The sequence below is a fragment of the Lathyrus oleraceus genome, chromosome 2, assembly GCF_024323335.1.
Source record: "Lathyrus oleraceus cultivar Zhongwan6 chromosome 2, CAAS_Psat_ZW6_1.0, whole genome shotgun sequence".
NCBI classification, from domain to species: domain Eukaryota; kingdom Viridiplantae; phylum Streptophyta; class Magnoliopsida; order Fabales; family Fabaceae; genus Lathyrus; species Lathyrus oleraceus.
The window spans coordinates 60,306,709-60,326,518 of record NC_066580.1 but is presented as its reverse complement, the minus strand read 5'-3'; the positions used below and the strand labels follow the sequence as shown (position 1 = coordinate 60,326,518).

Genomic DNA, 19,810 nt, shown 5'->3' with positions numbered 1-19,810 from the left:
GAAAGTCAAAAAAGTCCAACTTCAAGTGCCCATAACTCTTCCATAAAAACTCCAAATGATGCAAAATTTAAGTCCATTTTGATTTTCTTAAAAAGATATACAACTTTGATGTTGGAGGTTTTTTCATTTGAGGCTTGCATAATCAAAACATAGGGGTTTGAACATTGGCCAAATTTGGAAACCTTGCCTTTGCATGTTTTGCACATTACACTTTAAACTCAAAATTCACTAATTTCCACACTTCAAATGGAGTTTTGCCCAACATAACATTTGTTCCTTACATCAAGACCTTTCCAACAATTACTCACATGCTCATGTTTGGATTTGGAAAATGGCATTTTCGAAGAGGAGAAGTTTTAGGCATAATTGTGCATAACATGTTGAAACTTATTACACGAGCCTATGCATTGCCAACTACACGTCCATTTCAGCTCAATTACACTTCAGATTGCATTTGGCATGGAATTTGGGCCTTCTACATGATCATGCAAGCCCATGCAATGAATATCCATTTGCCATGCACACGGATTTGATCACACTTGCCTTGCCTCTCCATCTATAAATAGAAGCATCATTCCATTCAATTTCCATCCATGAATCAACCTGAAATGCTGCTGAACTGAAAACCAAACCTCTTACCAAAGGAGCTATTTCACTTTTCTTCAAATTTTTCAGATCTAAAATTCAACTAAATCTGGTTGAATCTTTAGATCTAAAGCTCCTAGACCTTCATCCTTTAGTCCATTGCACTTCTGTTTTGTCAAAGGAAGCAAGGAAAAGAGCTCAGATCTTCACAATCCAAGGTTGTTCTTCAACTGGTTTTCTCTTTGAAACTCACTATTCTTTGATCTATTTGCTTGGATATTGTGTTTGCTGAAGTCCTCACTTGAGAGGCAAGCCAGTGGTGGCTTTGATTTTGTGTTTTGTTGAACTGTAACTTTTGTACCTGAATCATCCAGCTCAGATTTCTTATTCTATAGAAAGCTTGAGTGCAATTCAAGGTTACAGGGGTGATGTACATCACCCCAGCTTCATTTTGATATAAGGATCGTGTGGTTTGGTTGAGGTTTGAAAACCTGCAACTGGTGGCCGGATTTTGGCTTCTCACCGGAGAAGACGGTAGTTTCCACCACCGTCCACACGTGGATGGCCTCATGGCCCTTGGATCCATTGACCACGATCTAATCCTGGCCTTTGCTTCATATGACTTATTTTAATACTTTGTGTTTCGCTTTGACTTGGACGTATGGTGGAAGCGCGCTTCTGGAGCGTTTGATCAGCCACGTCAATTAATGAGGCTTGATCAGACGCTCCTTGTTTTTTTGGTTTTTCTATTTTCTGTTTTAATTTCTTTTATTTCTTTTATTTTCAAAAATTCATAACTTCTTTATTTTTAATCCAAAAAATATGGGACCAATTGCATTCTTCTCCAAATAATTTCTAGTTTCTAATTTTGATTTTTAATATTTTTTATTTTGTCATTTGATATTTTTTGTGAATTTTCTCTTTTCTGGTTGATTTTAATTCATTTTAAATAGTTTTTGATATTCAAAAAATACAAAAATATTTTCCTAACTTATTTGAATGATGATGGATCTATGAAAAATATTCTCATCAATTTTTTAATTGATTTGAGATTTATTTGAGATTTTAGTTCAATTAGGTTATTTTTATTCATTTTTAATTGATTAAAAATAGTTTCTGACTTTTAAAAATGCTGATTTTTTTTGTCAAACTTTGTTTGACCTTGTTGAACTTGGGATAAATCCCTTGGACCTTTCAAGTTTGATTTGAAGTGATTTTGAAGTTTGACCTCTCTTTTATTTTTAATTCAAGTTTATTTTGATATTAAAAATGCCAAAAATATTTTGATTATTACTTGACCTCCAATCTTCATCCCATTTTTGGTTTCTCATTGTTTGACTTTGACTTTCAATGTCATTTGGTCAACACACATGGATTGGTACATTTTATTTCACCTTATGCACTTTATTCTTTTTTTTTCCATTATTCATCTCTTTCACCTTCTTCTTCTTCTTTCTTTTTGATCAATGAGTTAAAGGTTGATAAGTTAGCATTGATTAGGGAGACTTAATCTTCCTTGATTCAAATCTAATTCATCTTGATCAATTGATCAAGTGAATGGCTTTGCATTAAGGATAGGTTGTTTCCTAAACATGCAAAAGGCTTAAACCAATACAAGATCAATTCTCTTCTTCTTTTTGGCATGGCAAGTTGTTGGAACTTGGTTCACTAATCAAGACTTCTAACTTGTGTTGTTGCCTACATTATTATTGACCGGCCTCAGATAGTTGTGACTTCTACATAAGTCCAATTACGATTGCTTAACATAGCGCTAAATTTGCCTTATGGCACACTAACTACTAACACTAACTATTAACCATTAACATTTACTTTTGCTCTTTACTTTTTATGCAATTTACTATTCTTGCACATATTATCCACTTGATTTTTCCTTTGCTCACTTGAGCACATGTTTATGTTAATGCAATCTGCCTTTTGCTCACTTGAGCACATACTTGTGTATATACTATTGTGTTTGTGTTTTGTTTGATTGTTGTGAACCAAATGCAAAAAATGGACAAAAGGACTTAGACTTTAGGACCTTCCCTATGCAAAATGGAGTCAAAGAGCAACTAGGCCTCATGCCTTTAGAGTGCTATAAATGTCAAAGAGCAACTAGGCCTCATGCCTTTAGAGTGCTATAAATGTCAAAGAGCAACTAGGCCTCATGCCTTTAGAATGCTTAAAGCTTGAAGATGAACATTGAAAGGACCATATTCTAAACTCCCTCTTGTCCATTCTTTGATTTGTAAATAGAACCTTTTGATGTGTGTGTTTCTTTGTGCTAGGGATTCCAACTTGATCCAAATTGGGGAACCATTGCCATGTGCTTCTAAGAGAGAGAGATTCAAGATACATTGAGGAAACTTCCAATAGTTCATTTAATTGTTGATTGCTTGAGTTTATGCTTATGTGATTGCTTATTCCAAAGGATGGGAGCTACTTGAATCATCCATATGATCTCAAGAGAGGAACTCCTTTTTGTGGTTTTGTTTCTTATCCCTCACCTTTTGCATTGCTTAGGACTCTAGTCATTCTTCTTCTTCTCTCCACTCTAACCCAAGCCAAAACTTTTGTGCAAACATTTAACAATTGTTTTCAACATTAGAAACCTAAGCCTTATGCTTTTGATTTTCAAACTATCTTTTCTTAATACTCATTTCGAATTGAACTTCTAAGTCAACTTTGACCATTTTGTACATACTTTTCATTGGTAAATACAACCTATTCAAATGTCTTTTTATGGTTTCAATGGCCACCTTCTTAATCAAATTTTTTATAACCTTTAGCTATTAGGTTTGAGTTATCCTTGAGGTAGATGTAATACTCACCTATATCCTTAGTGATGGACAATGAGTCTTCCATGCTTATTACAGGGTTAACCCCTCACTAGCATGTTGAAGCTATCCTCACATGGTGGATTTGTGGTTTTAGGTTGAGTCTTCTCCCTTGGATAACAAAAGACCTTAAGGCTTTTGGACCAATCAATTCACCAACTCATTTTGAGATTTTTACCCCGAACTACGAGGTTTTGATCCTAATTTTTTTTAAGATGGTACGTAGGCAATGGGTTTATCCATCCAAACACAAATGTAAATAAACTTGTATATTCTCTCCTCACCTCTTCAATCATGTTTGCACAAACAACTTTCACAAAACAACAACCTTTACAACAAGTATGAAAAGGGCTCCCTAGGAGTACCTAGGATGTTTTGGGTGCCTAACACCTTCCCATTGCATAACCAACCCCCTTACCCAGATCTCTAACTCTCTTTTACTAGTTTTTGATAAAACTTTTAGGTTTTTGTTCGCTTTCTAACCATTCCTTTGGATAAATAGAAGTGTGGTGGTGACTCGACTTGTATGGTTTACCTTGGATTTAGTCAATATCTCTAATGGTAACGAATACCCCGCTACAGATCGAAGACAAGATTATAAGAGTTCTCGACTCAAATGGAAGGTTGATCTTGAAGGCTCAAATGTCTCAGAATAGAACCTTCAAGGTTGGGCTTAATATGATGGAGCATAAGTGCCTTGCAACAGCAGCCAGCAGAGATGAATGAATATGGCATTATAGACTTGGTCATCTCAATTTCAAAGACATCCGAGATTTGAAGAGAAGAAATATGGTTTCAGGATTACCAGAAATCGACATTCCAAACGAAGTGTGTGAAGAATGCGTGTAGGAGAAGCATCATAAGAACAACTTCAGTAAGGATGCAGGAAGCAGGTCGAAGGCAATTCTTGAATTCATATACTTTGATGTATGTGGTCCTCTCCAGGTGGATTCGATTAGAGGTAACAAATACTTTGTTACATTCATAGATGATTTCATTCGAAAACCGTGGTCTTACCTGATCCAGGAAAAAAGTGAAGTGATCGAGGTATTTTCCAAGTTTAAATCTATGGTCGAAAGATCTTGATTTTGAGGACTGGTGGTGGTGGAGAATATGTGTCAAAAGACTTCGACTCATTATGTGTTAAAGAAGGGATTGTGCATGAGGTGGTTCCACCCTACACTCCACAGCAGAATGGAGTAGCAGAAAGGAAGAATAGAACCATCACGAATATGCTTAGAAGTATATTGAAAGGCAAGCATCTACCCAAAGATTTATGGGGAGAAGTTGTGTCGACTATGACATATATCCTGAACAGATGTCCGACAAAGAAGCTAGAAGGAATCATGTCAGAAGATAATTGGTATGGTGTCAAGCATAGCTTGAGCCATCTGAGGGTGTTTGGATCTGTAGCACATAGTCATGTTCCAGATCAATTGAGAAGAAAACTTGATGATAAGTCGAGTCAGATGATCCTGATAGGATATCATTTGATTGGAGGATACAAGTTGTTCGACCCGGTGAATAAGCAAGTGGTGATCAATAGGGACATGATCATAGATGAGCTTAATGAGTGGGATTGGACTGAGAATGTCAAGAAAGATTCAGTGAGAATATTTTGTGACGAACCAGCTAGTGAAGTCGAAAGAGAAGTTCGACAGGAAGAAGTCAGAGGTGAAGCAGGCCCAAGCAGACCTCAGAGAACAAGACACATGCCTGCAAGGTTGTGAGAATGTGTGATTACATCAGATGATGTGGTCGATGAAGAAGGTGAGCTGGTACACTATGCTTTCTATTCAGATGTCAAACCAGTCAATGCAGCTGAGGTATTGAAAGATTCGAAGTGGATGAAAATAATGAACGAAGAGCTGCAGTCAGTCGAAGTTAACAATACTTGGTCACTTGTCGAATTGCCCCAAGACAATAAGACAATCGATGTGAAGTGGGTATACAAGGTAAAGTTGAATCCCAAAGGAGAAGTGACTTGACACAAGGCGAGACTTGTTGCGAAAGGATTTCTTCAGAAAGAAGGAATCGACTTCGATGAAGTTTTTGCACCTGTTGCTAGGATCGAAACAATCAGGTTGGTTGTTGGTCTAGCAAACATGAACAACTGGAAGATGTGTCAGATGGATGTGAAAAGTGAATTCCTGAATGACCCCTTAGAAGAAGAAGTTTATGTTGTACAACCAAATGTGTTTGTGAAACAAGGCGAAGAAAGAAAGGTGTATAGGCTGCATAAAGCCATGCACGGACTTAAACAAGCTCTGAGAGCTTGGAACAAGAAGTTAAATGGATTTCTAAGGGAGAAGGAATTTGTAAAGTGTAGATCTGAACATGAAGTATATGTAAGAAGAAGAAAGAGTGAATTGTTTATACTATGTCTTTATGTCGATGACTTGCTGATAACAGGTAGCTGCAAGAAGGAGATCGAAGACTTAAAAGGTGATCTCAACAAGGAATTCGAAATGTCAGATCTGGGTGACATTTCATATTTCCTTGGCATTAAATTCTACAAGAGTGGTAGAGGTTTGATGATGCACCAAAGAAGGTATGCAGGCGAAATACTCAAGAGATTTGAGATGCAAGATTGCAATTTAACTTCAACTCTAGCTGAGCCCATATTATAATTGCCAAAAGATTCAGACGAAGATGATATCGATCCAACCCAATATAGAAGACTTGTTGGGTCACTTCGATACCTTTGTCACACAAGGCCTGACTTAGCATACAGTGTAGGTATGGTGAGTAGGTTTATGCAGAAGCCAAAGGTATCACATCTAGCAGCGACGAAGAGGATACTAAGTTATTTGAAAGGAACTCTCGACTATGGCATTTTGTTTCCTGCAAATGATGAAGGAAAAGAATGCAAATTAGTGGGATACACTGACTCAAGTTGGTGTAGTGATGCTGAGTATCGAAAATCCACAGTTGGCTATGTGGTTATGTTACATGGTGCACCGGTTGCTTGGAGTTCGAGAAAAGAGCCAGCAGTGGCATTATCGTCGTGTGAAGTAGAATACACAGTTGCTTCCTTTTGTGCATGTCAAGCAACATGTATGGTGAATCTGGTCGAAGAGATAACAGCGAAGAGTCATGAAGCAACTACCATGAAGGTTGATAACATGTCAGCTATCAATTTGGCAAAGAATCCGATAGCACATGGTCGAAGTAAGCACATCGAGATGAGGTTCCGTTATCTTCGAGAGCAGGTAGCAGATGGGAAGATGAATGTGGAACACTGCAGAACTGAAAATCAGATTGCAAACATCATGACAAAGGGAGTGCATGTCGAAATGTTTAGAAGACTAAGAGCTATGATGAATGTAGATAGCTTAGACACAATGAATTAGGTGGTGTGTTGAATTGTAATTCCTTGTGTCGAAGCAGGTTGCTCGACAGAACAAGGAAGTGTCAAATCACCTAGGGTGTTGAGTTGTGTTAGTGTGTTGAAGTGTCGAAGCATGTTGATTCACACAGGATTTCGACTTATGTCTATTTTAGTAGTGTTAGCTATTTTGGGCTTTGCCTTGAGATCCAAGTTAACCTAAATCTATAAATAGAGGGACTAACCCTTATTCTTTTAATGAAGTGAATAGAGTATTCATAACATTGTATTCACAGTATTTTACAGTTGCAAAATGAATAAGAAGTTTTCCACAGTTTGTGGGCAGAGAGAAACTCTACAAAATTTTAATTCTTCTTCTCCGTCATCGTTCTTTACTTTCTTTCTCCATTGCTCTTTTCTTTTCATTGTGTTAGTAATAACAATCTTGTTCATCAAGACTGATTGAAATTCTCCATAGATTTTAGTGGATATCCAACAATTTTTTACTTCAAAATTTGATGAGAACCTATCTGTTTACTAGAATTTTATTTCGCGCTAGTCATTTTGGTTTATTCAATTTAATTTTTCGATCTTTTTTATCCATGATTTTTAATCTTTTTGTTTTTGTTTTTTTACCAAAATAATCAGGAGAATTAATTAGAATTAATCGAGTATTTGGTTTAAATTTGTGTTATATATTTTTGTTTTAATTTAATTGTGTAAATATTTTTTAGAATTTGAAAGTATATAAAACAAGTAGAAAAAAAATATTAAAAAAAAAAGAAATTACTCTCTCTCTCATTAGAGCTGGCTAGGACAGCTGGCTAGGACAGCTGGCTAAGAAGAAAAACGTCTCTCTCTATTTTATAAAAACTGGAAATGGGAAGGAATCCAATACAGAGGAACACGCCATAAAAAATCGAAACGGAATAAATAAGATGAAAAGAAAATGTACAAAAGCAATGATTAGTGTAATCAAAAGAAAAATTATTAGTACTACATTCCAAAAGCAAAAACAAATCACAGTGGTATTATTACAATCAAGTTTAAAAGGAATAAATAATAAGAAGAAGAAAAAATGTACAAACCAACCCACAAAACTAGAGAGAATTCATCTCCATAGTCTTCAAACTCTTTTCTCCAAGTAAGAAGAATCTGGTTGTACAGGATAAAGATCAGTGGCTACTGAAGAAGAAGTTGTAGCAGTCCATGGCCCTTCCATTGATATACTATGATCTTGATAATATTTTCGCATTGCTTCCATTTTCTTCTCGTCCAATACCTCACTCGACTCTAAAACCAGTTCTTCAATTTCAATTCTACCTTCCAGCATGCTTACCACTGAAGACATTGCAGGCCTAAGTGATGATGTCACATTTGTGCATAACAGGGCCACATTTATCATCACCATTGCTTCTTCTTTCTTGAAATTTGATCCCAATCTTTTATCTACTAGCTCTAGTAAATTACCTTCCTCTTTCAAGACATGTGCCTGGTAAGTTAAGAACAATGAAATAATTAGATACTACTTTTGAAATAGTAATGGTTAGTATAGTCAAGATCGAGGGTTGGATTCTAAGAATGTCTGAGAGTGCTACGATCATAGAAAGATCATTTTCGTCGCTGGTGTGGTCAAGATCGAGCTTTTTGAAGTAAGATCATAAAAAAAAACGTGGCGTGCTAACGATTGGAGTTTTACGATCTTTGACAAGCAAACAGATCTTACTTAAGAACTTGTGTTTGACTATATTGATAATGATCCCTAAAGACAATTGGCATGACGCAAACACATAAACAAAATACTTACCCAATCAAGAAGATGGAATGCTTCTTCTTTTTGTCGAAGAGTGGTGTTGTTACTACCGTGTAAGATTTCCAAGGCAACAATTCCAAAACTATAGACATCTGCTTTGTCGGTCAAATAACCATGCATAGCATATTCTGGAGCCATATATCCGCTGTATAATTAAAAAAATAGCAACATGAACTTTAGAAATCAACACAAATCCATTATTTTTCAATAGCTTGCACTATAGGCAAAGTTATTAATAGATTCTATACCTGTTTGATTCTTACGATACTCTTATGTTTGTTTCAAAGATTGAGTCGTGCTTGTGAAAGTACGAATTAATTAATACTATTTCTTGATAAAATAAATTTAAATGTAGAACTTACTATGTTCCTGCTATTCGAGTGCTAATGTGAGTGTTCTCTTCTTCATCAAGCTTCGCCAAACCAAAATCAGATATCTTCGGATTCAAATCTTTATCAAGCAAAACATTGGTTGCTTTAATGTCTCTGTGAACAACTTTCAATCTTGATTCTTCATGAAGATATGCTAAACCTCTAGCAATACCGACACAAATCTTGTATCTTGTTGGCCAATCCAATCTTATTTGCTGTTCTTGAGTCCCTTCATTTGTGAAGTGTATAGATATTAAAAAATGGTACCATGAAGTCATAATTTAAAATATGCAGAATATAAATGACGATCGAAGTTGGCCATTTAGAAAAATTACCGAATAAAGCGCGAGCAAGACTATTATTTTCCAAATATTCATATATTAGCATTAACTGATCTCCCTCCACACAACATCCATAGAGTTTAACAAGATTAGGGTGCTGCAAAGCCGAAATCATGCCAATTTCGTTTAAAAACTCGCGATTCCCTTGCTTTGATTTAGAAGAAAGTTGCTTGACTGCTATCAATGTTCCGTCTGATAGACATCCCTGAATTTGGAAATATGTTATATATAGTTTAAGAATTTTTACTATACAATAGGTAAAATTATAATAAATGTGTGACAATTAAGATAATTTGTTAATACCTTGTATACTGGACCAAACCCTCCTTCTCCAATCTTATTTGAAATATCAAAGTTATTTGTTGCTCCTTTGACTTGTCTTAGGTTAAATAAACTCATTTGTAGGTCTAAACCCTTTACCTCTGTTAATTGATGAAAATTAAAAATCAAAGTTAAGTTAAAATACTTAATTCTTGGCACATGAAAAGTCCCTGATTTATCGTTTTGATTACCTTTTTCTAAAGAGCTTTTCTTTCCAAAACAGCCTTTCCACCGAAGTATACAAACTAAGAGAATGATAACAATGGCTGCTGCAGCCACGATTCCGATCACAGCTCCTGTAGATATGCTGCTGCTTCCATTTTCAGGAGGAGGTGGAAAATCTGCAACAATATTATACAATAGTTTGATCAGATCACAATATCGAGATAGTTTTAAACTGAATTGCGGCTGCAATATAATGGTTGAATAGTATGAAGTATAGCTTACCGGATTCAACAGATATAGCGGATATAAGAGGACCGTATACCGATCTAAATGGTATACTAGTTGTCCCTTTTCCCGCCCAATACAAGCGAATCTCCAAAGTACTATTCGCGACAACAGCGGTGAATGGTATTGTTACCGCCTTACCAATTCCTCCGGCTTTTTTTGCAATATTGAAGTCCTTTTGTACTAGTTTTCCCTATCACATTTCAACTCAAATGTTAATACTTCACAATGATAACAAAGTAATGAACTATTAAGTACAATTTTTGAGTGAGACGAAATTTAGTCTGAACAAATGTTAGCCATGTACCTGAATATAGATATCGAAAACACGTCTTCCTAGGCTGTTATAAGTTTGATCATCGGTAAACATGATTTCGGCAAAATGTAGATTAACTGTGTAGTTTCCGTTTCCCAGGCAAAATCCGTAATAAGTAAGAGACGTGGGAGAAACTCGTGCAGTCATGAATAGTTCAGCATTGGCCATAGAAAGCGCAGATTTATTCGACCATGTATAATAGTCTCCACCGTCATTATCCATGAAGTTACCGGTGGTGCTAAATGCCCAATTCTTTGTTCCACTCTGGTGGAATCTAGCTGGTCCTGCTGCATCTCCATCATCATCATATGAGCTTCCATTCACTGTTACCGGCTTTCCACCACAGTTTATACGTAGAGCATACGACGCTAGCACAAGCAAAATAGTGTGAGAAATTTCATTTATGAATTCCTAGCATGCCTTTGAAAATGTTGAAGCAAAAATGAAATGTGAGTAATCAATAGGAATTTCGCCACAAAGAAACTTACTTTTAGGACAGACAAAGCTTGTCAAACAAGAAACCTTTCCTCTAGGATAATGACAGAGGAGAAAATAAGTTAGCATAATCTCAAATAATCGATTCAAGATTCTTAAGACGAAATGAAAAAGTCACATACATTAAAGAAATAATGCAGCATGTATAACAGAAAACTTACGAGTCATTGTGGGTCGAAGAACTAGAAAACAGGTTCCTGTGATACATAAGAAATGGTTGTGAATCAAATAGGTTCTTAATTTCGAAAAAAAATATGAATATAAAGCCGAGAATTCTTACACATTTCCATCTTGACATGTCTGACTCCCTTGGCTTTGGCTGAAGTTATTGTATGAAATATCTCTATAAAAGTTATAAAATTTGATTCAGAATCTTATAATAAGTCAAATAAAAATAATTAAAAATAATGAAACATTTAGGAACTCCAAAGAATCATATAATTCATATTTCAAAGAAAACTCACATGTTATCAGCTTTCTGTGTCCATGAAGGAACTGGTCCAGTGAGAAGGTTTCCAGTTAAATATCTGCATAAAAAATAATGTACATAATTTAATATTCATTAAGAACTTAATAATACTAGTAGCTTTTTTGAGATAAAATCTGTTCTTACATGTAATCAACTTTTCTTAGGGGATCATAGTCATTTGGAATTGGTCCACTCAATTTGTTAAAGCTGAGATCTCTGAAAACGAAACCATACCAAGGACGACGAGTTTAAAAACCGCATAAGAGAATTCAACATGAATTGAAATGAAACAAAATTGAAAAATTATGGAGTTACAAGTTTTTTAGACTAGTCATCGTCCCAAGATACGGAGGTAGTGTTCCATTGATGTTGCAATTCCTTAGAATCCTATGAAACAGAAAGATAGATAACACAATGTATTATGAATTTATGAGTACTTTTTTTTATGCTATCTATTACTCTAAGAGTGAGTGCAATTAACTCACAATGTTTTCAATGTCATATTACTAAGTTGAGGAAAAGTTGAATGTTCAAATCCATTTAAATCACTGATTCTCCTGCATTAATTTAAAATCAAATTCATAACTAATTAGTAAAATAAGAAACTTATTTTTGAAACATTGTTTACTATATAATAACATAATATATAAAATATCATACATACAAGTCATTTAATTTTTCCAAAACTGAAATTCCAGAAGGAATTGGCCCACTTAATCCACTCCCTTCAATCACTCTGATGAAAAAACAGACAAGTTAAATTCAAGAAATTGATAAAAATAAAAAAACAGTTAAAGTAGATAAAATAAAATAGAGAATAAAAATAGTTACAGTTTTTTGAGACTTGTCCAGCTTCGAATAAAATCGGGTATCTTCCCGGTGAATTGATTGTCTCCAAGTCGACTATACATAGTAAAGTTGTGTATGAAACAAAGAAAAGTTACTATATGTTCAAAAGAATCAAAACAATATTCTATAATTTAGTTATTACTCAATAGTTCAATAAATAATGTGAATCTTACATATCTTGTAATGTGGTGAGTTTGGCCAATGCAGCAGGTAATTCTCCATTGAAATTGTTGGAAGAGAGTAACCTAAATATAAATAACAGCAACAAAAATTAGAGACCGAAAAAATGAAATCCGTCTTTAATCTCTTTATTGGAGATTTAGTATTTATTGGATGTAAAAGGAAACTGAAATAAAATAAAGTGCTTACAATCTTTGAATTTGGGTAAGTTTCTCAAACCCAGGAGGAAGATTTCCAGAAAATTGATTGGATTCTAATACCCTGTAAAATTCATGTTAAAATGGCTACAAAATTGAATTAAAAACATAAATTGAAAAAATTTGATTAAGTGGAAACTCACAAACTTTGTAGAGTGGATATGTTTGTTATAGCTGTTGGTATTGAACCAGTTAATCGATTTCCAAGGAGACTTCTGTAAATGGTTAAGAAACATGTTATCATTATCATTATTCATGATTAGCTTCTTTATTACATATAAGAAAACAATTATAAAAACTAGAAAGAAAAAGAAGATGGAATAACAGAAATCATACATGTTAAAGAGATTCGTGGAGCCCCATTCTTTAGGAATTGTACCGTTTAAATAATTGCGGGAAACGTCACTGTAATAGGTTGAGAGTAATATATTAATATCAGAGTATTTTTTTAATCCAATTAATATTAAAGTCATGTCTGGTAATATTTACAAGTAATAATGGAATAAATGAAACTTACAATTCTTGAAGATAAGGCAACTTGACCAATTCTGCTGGAAGAGTACCGCGGAGATTTTGACTTTTCAAAAGTCTACATGTACATTCATAAATTTATTTTATATAAAATTATATTACACTATAAAAATCATTTAAAAAAAACGGAGTCATCATTCCTTGTTTGTGAAAGTGGGAGAATAAACCAAGCATACCAAATATTAGGGGTGTTCGCGGTGCGGTTTGGGCGGTTTTTCCGATAAAAATCACCCAAACCGCGAGAGAAATAAGCATGCGGTTCGGTTTGGTTCGGTTGGATTTTAGAAATAAAACCAAACCAAATCAATGCGGTTTTGGTTGATTCGGTTGGTTCGGTTTTTTATAATAGTTTTATTGAACCATATATACTCCTATAAATAATGACATAACTTTGTATTTAGTCATTCATACATTACTAAATAACATCAAAATTCATCATATTTAGACAAAAACGTTTTATTCAATATAAAAAAAATCATATTAGACAAAAGTGGAATAAAAGACAAATATAAATAGTAGCATAAAATAATATCAAAGACATTATAATAAAACATAAAAAAAAACATATGAGATGAGAGAGTAGAGAAGATGAAAAAAAAACATAAGAGATGCGAGATTGAGAAGAAAAGTGCAATAAAAACGTAATTGGAAGAGAAAATAGTAACATAAAAGATTAAAAAAAAAGAACATAATAGAGGATTTATTAGAGTAGAATATGAGACCTACATGGAAAAGAATATGAGAAAAATGTGTGATACTATTATGAGAGATTTAAGAAGGTTGAAATTGAAACCCTAAGTGTGATTAAGAGAAAATCGTTTGTAATTATAAGGTTAAGGCATACTAGATTTGAGGTTTGGGTTGGATGTGGGATATGTGAAGTTTGGGTTGTAACATAATGCGATTTGGTTTGGTTTAGTTCGGTTTGCAAAATACAAACCACAAACCAAACCAAACCGTGCGGTTTTATTAAAAAATGACCCAAACGAATCCGAACCAAATGCGGTTTTTTGCGGTTTCGGTTTGGTTTGGTTTGGTTTGCGGTTTTCTATTGGGTTGGTTTGGTTTTGAAAACCCCTACCAAATATACAAGTTGCAAAAAATACATAAATAATAAAAATATCATTGGTCCCATAAAGCTAAAATAAAAGATATATACAAAAATAATAAAGACATATCGTACGTTTTCATAAAACAGCATGAAAGCAGCACTACAAAGTTGACAAAGCTAGCATGTGAACATTTGTTGCTTTCCCAATTCTTTTATTAAAACATAAGAATACTTCATCAAATAGTTTATCTTGGTAACTTATTAGAGGTGCCAACCCTACAATCTTAAAATCAAAAACATGACAAATCTATATTTGCCTTGTTAATTTATGCATTTGTCGAAGTCAAAAAAAAAACAAGGCAGAATAGCCATAGTGATAGTAAAGGATGCGAACTTAAAATATTATCTATCCTACCAAAAGTGCAACACAGACATGCCTAACGATCGGGGACAGTTTTACCACCCTTATTGTATGTGTGTTTCAATATTGCTAAATTTTTTCAAGATTTTAGAGTATTTTTTTTCTTCAACAGCACATGAGTTTCTGAAAAATTGAAAACTAAAAATAGAGTTTTTTTTATAACAGAAGGGTAAGAGATTTACATGTTAGTGACATGACAAACAGTGGCATTGACATAGGTACAATTGCATGTGACAGCATTTTCACTCCCTTTTACTTGAACAGAAGATGTCCAATTTTTTTGTCCACTACATGGATCTACACTGAAATCCCAATTCTTCTTTCCAAGTGTCTTAGCAATATCTTTAAGAGCTTCCACTACAATACCAAAAACAATTTTAGATATCTACATAAACAATACATAACATTGATATGTGTGTAAGTAAGAAAAATAAGACAATCTATTTACAATTTTGCATATATATTGATATACCTTCATCTTCTGAGAGAGTGGCTCCAAAAACTAAGGTGGCAAAGAAAAAGAATGCAAAGAGGAAAAGAAAGAAGAAAGTAAGGAAACTTTTATTCATGCTTGTTGATATGATGACAAAATACAAAGCTTCAAATTGAGTAGCAGAAAAAAACAGCTAAAGATATATCATGTAGATATATGAATATGAAAGGACTGAAATTGTAAACAACTTGTTTGGTGATGAGAAATGAAGAGAAACTTCAAATCCGAATAGAAGTCAGCTTTATAGAATAGTATTATACATCAAGCTATCAAAAACATTGATTAAGAAACAAAATGTGCTTCTGTATTTGATTAAGTCAGTCAACTGTTGACATGTTGCCCAATTGTGTAATTTTATACTTGGAATCTCATAATATATAATACTTAGTTGAAAAAAAGACAAATAATGATGAATTGGAAATATATTGAAAACAAGGACCAAGACTTTTTGATACTGATATGTAGAACGTGTAAACAGTGTATACAGTACAATAAGACCAGTTGGTGATGACAGTTGTGACTATAACTCTACCTACCACACGGTTCTTATCAATGACACCTAGTTGTATAATATTCTAATATATACATATATATGAATAAAATATATTAACTTTATGACTATAACCAAACCAGGAGGCAATGGCAGTATAGCACCCGGTTCTTAATGAAAACTAATAATATAATATACATAAAGCCAAGGAGCAATCCTACAGTTTATGCAATAAAAAGCATGGATTTTATCTTTATTCTATGAATGGAAATGGAAAATATTGTGATGAGAGAGAGAGAGATATGAATTTGAAGGTGATGAAATTACTGTGGTGTCACATGGAAATTACTTGACTTCACTGCTAAATAAGGACCCGCCATGTGTGTTTGTAAGATAATAGATATAGAAGATCCATAGTTGGATTTATTTTCTTGCTTCATCAATAATATGTTCGAAAAGAAAAAAGCCACGGTTTTCAGGTTTACGTGCAAGTCCCAATGATTACTTTCTTTGCTACATGATTTGCAATTATTTGAAGCCAACGCTGTTCTCATCTACTTTCATAACCAAGTTGACTTAACATTGCTGCTTATCTAGAACAAGCTCTTCATGAGAGGATAAATATAGGAAGGACAAAAATACATAAAATAGATATTCACTTAAAACAGGATAATGTTCAAAGAAAACACCAAGTTCTACGTTAAAGATAAAGCCTATAACAAAGTGAGACCTCTTATTCGGTTTTATAGAGATCTTTTAGATCAAATTTTAATTCTAATATGGTATTACTAGTCTACCGATTCGAGTTACCTATCATTTATATATGTGTATCAAGCTCAATAGTGTTAGACGCACCAGGGTGTATTAGAAAAATCAAGTCACACCTATCAATATTTCGAACCCCCCATCATTTTTGTCATGTGTCTAAAATCTAACCTTCCAACTACATCACGATTTATGGGTATTGAAAATTTGTTCATAATTATTTCGCACTTCAAACATTTTCTTCTGTTGAAATCCGATACACTAAGAGATATTTGAATAAACCGTGTGTTTTAAAAAGCACTACGGAGACATTATTATATAGAGAGAGAGAGATTGTAACTAATTACATGATATAGTCGATGTGAAACTATTATATGTACAAATATTCTTTAATATTATATATTTACAAATATCAACACTTTCCCTCAAACTTGAGCATATAAGTCAAATGCATCAAGCTTGTTACATATATAATTAGTTATGGAGCTTTGTAGGGATTTTGTAAACACATCTGCCAATTGATCATTAGAGTTGACAAAGTTTGTGACGATGTCACCTGACTCGATCTTCTCTCTGACAAAGTGACAGTCTATTTCAATATGTTTGGTCCTCTCATGGAAGACTGGATTTGAAACAATGTGCAATACAACTTGATTATCACAAATAAGTGTCATTGGTCTTGCTTATTCAATTTGAAGTTTCTTTAGCAACTGTTTTAACCAAATAAATTCACACGTTGTCATTGCCATGGTATACTCTACCTCGACGCTTGTGATAGAGTAATGTATTAGTTAGCATTCTGTCTTATTGTATTAGTTAGAATTCTGTTAGAATTTCATATATTGCATTCTATTACAATGAGATACAATGACTCTACTTATATAGAAAGAATGTTGTAACTAACTATTACAGTTGTCACTATTACAGTTGTCACTAACTATTACAGCTCAGCATGCTGTAACTAACTATCACATCTGTCACTAACTATTACAGCTCAGCACTGTAATAAGACAGAATGCTAACTAATACATTACTCTATCATTCCCCCTTAGAAGTGGAGGGTGTGTCAATCAAGCTTTGCTTGTTGAATACCCTGAGCTTATCACGTAGAGGAAGAAATTTCACTGCAGATAATGGTTTAGTTAAAGCATCTGCCCACTGGTCCTGAGCAGGAACATGAGCCACAACAAGACTCTTGTTGAGCACCTTTTCTCTCACAAAGAAGATATCCAACTCCATATGTTTAGTCCTGTTATGCAGAATAGGATTATGAGCAAGTGTGACTGTACTGAGATTGTCACACAGAATCTTTGGAGTTTGAAACTCACAGTGTAGTTCTTTGAGAAGGGACTGCACCCAAAGTATTTCTGCAGCAAGTTGAGCCATACTCCTGTATTCTGCCTCTGCACTTGACCTGACAACCAACTGTAGCTTTTTAGACCACCAAGACACAATATTAGGACCAAGGAACACACAAGCCCCCGAAGTAGATCTTCTATCATCAAGATCTGATGCCCAATCAGCATCACAGAACCCAAGCAAAGACAGAGGTTGCTGAACTGATGCAGGCTGAATGATAAGACCATGATGAAGAGTGCCACTTAGATACCTCAATATCCTCTTTACAGCCTTCCAGTGATCCTCTAATGGATTTGACAGAAACTGACAGACTTTATTCACAAAAAATGAGATTTCGGGCCTTGTCAATGTAGCATATTGCAAAGCACCAACAACAGATCTAAACAGAGTAGGATCAGACACTACATCAGACCCAACTTTGGAGAGTTTGCTACTAGAAACCATTGGAGTAGGCATTCCATTGGCATTAGACATATTTACTTTGGCTAACAAATCACTTACATATTTGGTTTGAGAGAGAAGCAAGGAACCATTTGGTAAGTGAGTGGCCTCAATTCCTAAGAAATAGTCTAACTTGCCCAACTGTTTAAGAGAGAAGGCAGCATTAAGTTTCTTGATCAATGAAGTAATGAAAGTTGCAGAATTTCCAGTGATGATTATATCATCAACATAGACCAAGACCATAATATTGAGACTCCTAGTATGAAGTAGAAACAGACTGGTGTCACATCTGCTGGCCTGAAATCCATGTTGTAGTAAGGCACTTTTAAGCTTATCAAACCAGACCCTTGGTGCCTGTTTAAGCCCATAGATATCCTTGTTTAATTTGCACACAAGTGTCTCATCAGAAGCCTCAAACCCAGGAGACTGCTGCATATAAACTTCCTCCTCAAGAGTACCATTGAGGAAAGCATTATTCACATCAATCTGCTGAATTGTCCACCTGTGTGTGACTACAAGAGTCAAAACAATTCTGACTGTAACAGGTTTCACAACTGGTGAGAAAGTTTCAGTAAAGTCACTGTCAGCTTGCTGATGAAACCCTTTGGCCACAAGTCTGGCCTTATATTTATTGATGGATCCATCAGGATTTTCTTTCACCCGAAAAACCCATTTACAACCAATGGGTTTTCTAGAACCAGATGGTGACACCAAAGTCCAGGTCTGATTATTCAAAAAGGGCCTAATACTCCTCTTTCATAGCCTTAAACCAATGAGGAGCAGCCAAGGCCTGACCAACTGAAGTAGGCTCCACGTGAGTGAGCAAAAGTGTAGGATTAAGTCTAGGTTGAGTGATAACACTCTTGGCTCTAGTTTGCATGGCATGTACATTGAGGGGATTAATTACAGATTGGGATGGGTTAGGTGGAACTGAAATAGACTTAGCAGTAGATGTGGTGTCAGGGGAGGATGTAGGTGATATAGTACTGGCTTCAGCTAAATCTGAAAGAATAAGACCAGGGGAAATATTTGAAGTGAAGGAGGGTGTTGTAGGGGAGCTAGATAAGTCAGGAGTCACAAGAGGATTTGGTGGACTGTGAGAAGAACTAGAGTCAGTAGTAGAATTGGCAGGAAGTGTAGAAGGAAGAGACGGAGAGGGAGTAGGGCTGATATGATGAAGAGGAAGAGGAGATGATGAAACTGCTGGCATAAACCAGGAGGAAGAAGTGGGAGATGAAGATGCAGTGTTGTTGGAAGAAGAAGAGGGAAACAATGTGGAGTAAGGAAATTTAGATTCATGAAAAAGAACATCCTTAGAAATATATATACGACCATTAGAAGCAAGACATTTATACCCTTTATGAAGAGTGGAGTACCCTAGAAAGATGCACTCTTGAGACCTATAGTCAAGTTTATGAGAATTATATGGACGAAGGAAAGGAAAACATGCGCAACCAAACACTCTAAGACATGAATAATCTGGATTTTTGTTTAGAAGTTTGGAATAAGGAGAGTGGTTATGAAGAGTAAGACTAGGAAGCCTATTAATAAGATAGGCAGCTGTAACAAAGGTGTGATCCCAGAATTTTAAGGGCAGTGTGGATTGAGTAAGTAATGCTAAACCAGTTTCCACAATGTGACGATGTTTACGTTTAACAATACCATTTTGATGATGGGTATGTGGACACGTAAACCTATGAATGATTC

The 19,810-nt window shown here is 34.8% G+C and overlaps 1 protein-coding gene across 1 annotated transcript; it reads right to left on the bottom strand.

The window, feature by feature from the left end:
* Positions 1-7,700: 7,700 nt before the first annotated feature.
* LOC127118083 (probable leucine-rich repeat receptor-like serine/threonine-protein kinase At3g14840) lies at positions 7,701-15,518 on the bottom strand. Its single transcript, XM_051048230.1, has 24 exons — positions 15,028-15,518; positions 14,738-14,912; positions 13,070-13,141; positions 12,889-12,957; positions 12,696-12,767; positions 12,545-12,616; positions 12,349-12,420; positions 12,158-12,229; positions 11,991-12,062; positions 11,812-11,883; positions 11,642-11,713; positions 11,471-11,542; positions 11,322-11,384; positions 11,138-11,200; positions 11,019-11,054; positions 10,851-10,891; positions 10,354-10,730; positions 10,044-10,239; positions 9,788-9,937; positions 9,579-9,697; positions 9,270-9,480; positions 8,926-9,163; positions 8,558-8,708; positions 7,701-8,242 (listed from the first exon to the last, which is right to left on the bottom strand). The coding sequence occupies exons 1-24, from the start codon at positions 15,122-15,124 to the stop codon at positions 7,877-7,879; spliced, it is 3,000 nt and encodes a 999-aa protein (XP_050904187.1). The 5' UTR covers positions 15,125-15,518; the 3' UTR covers positions 7,701-7,876.
* Positions 15,519-19,810: the final 4,292 nt, after the last annotated feature.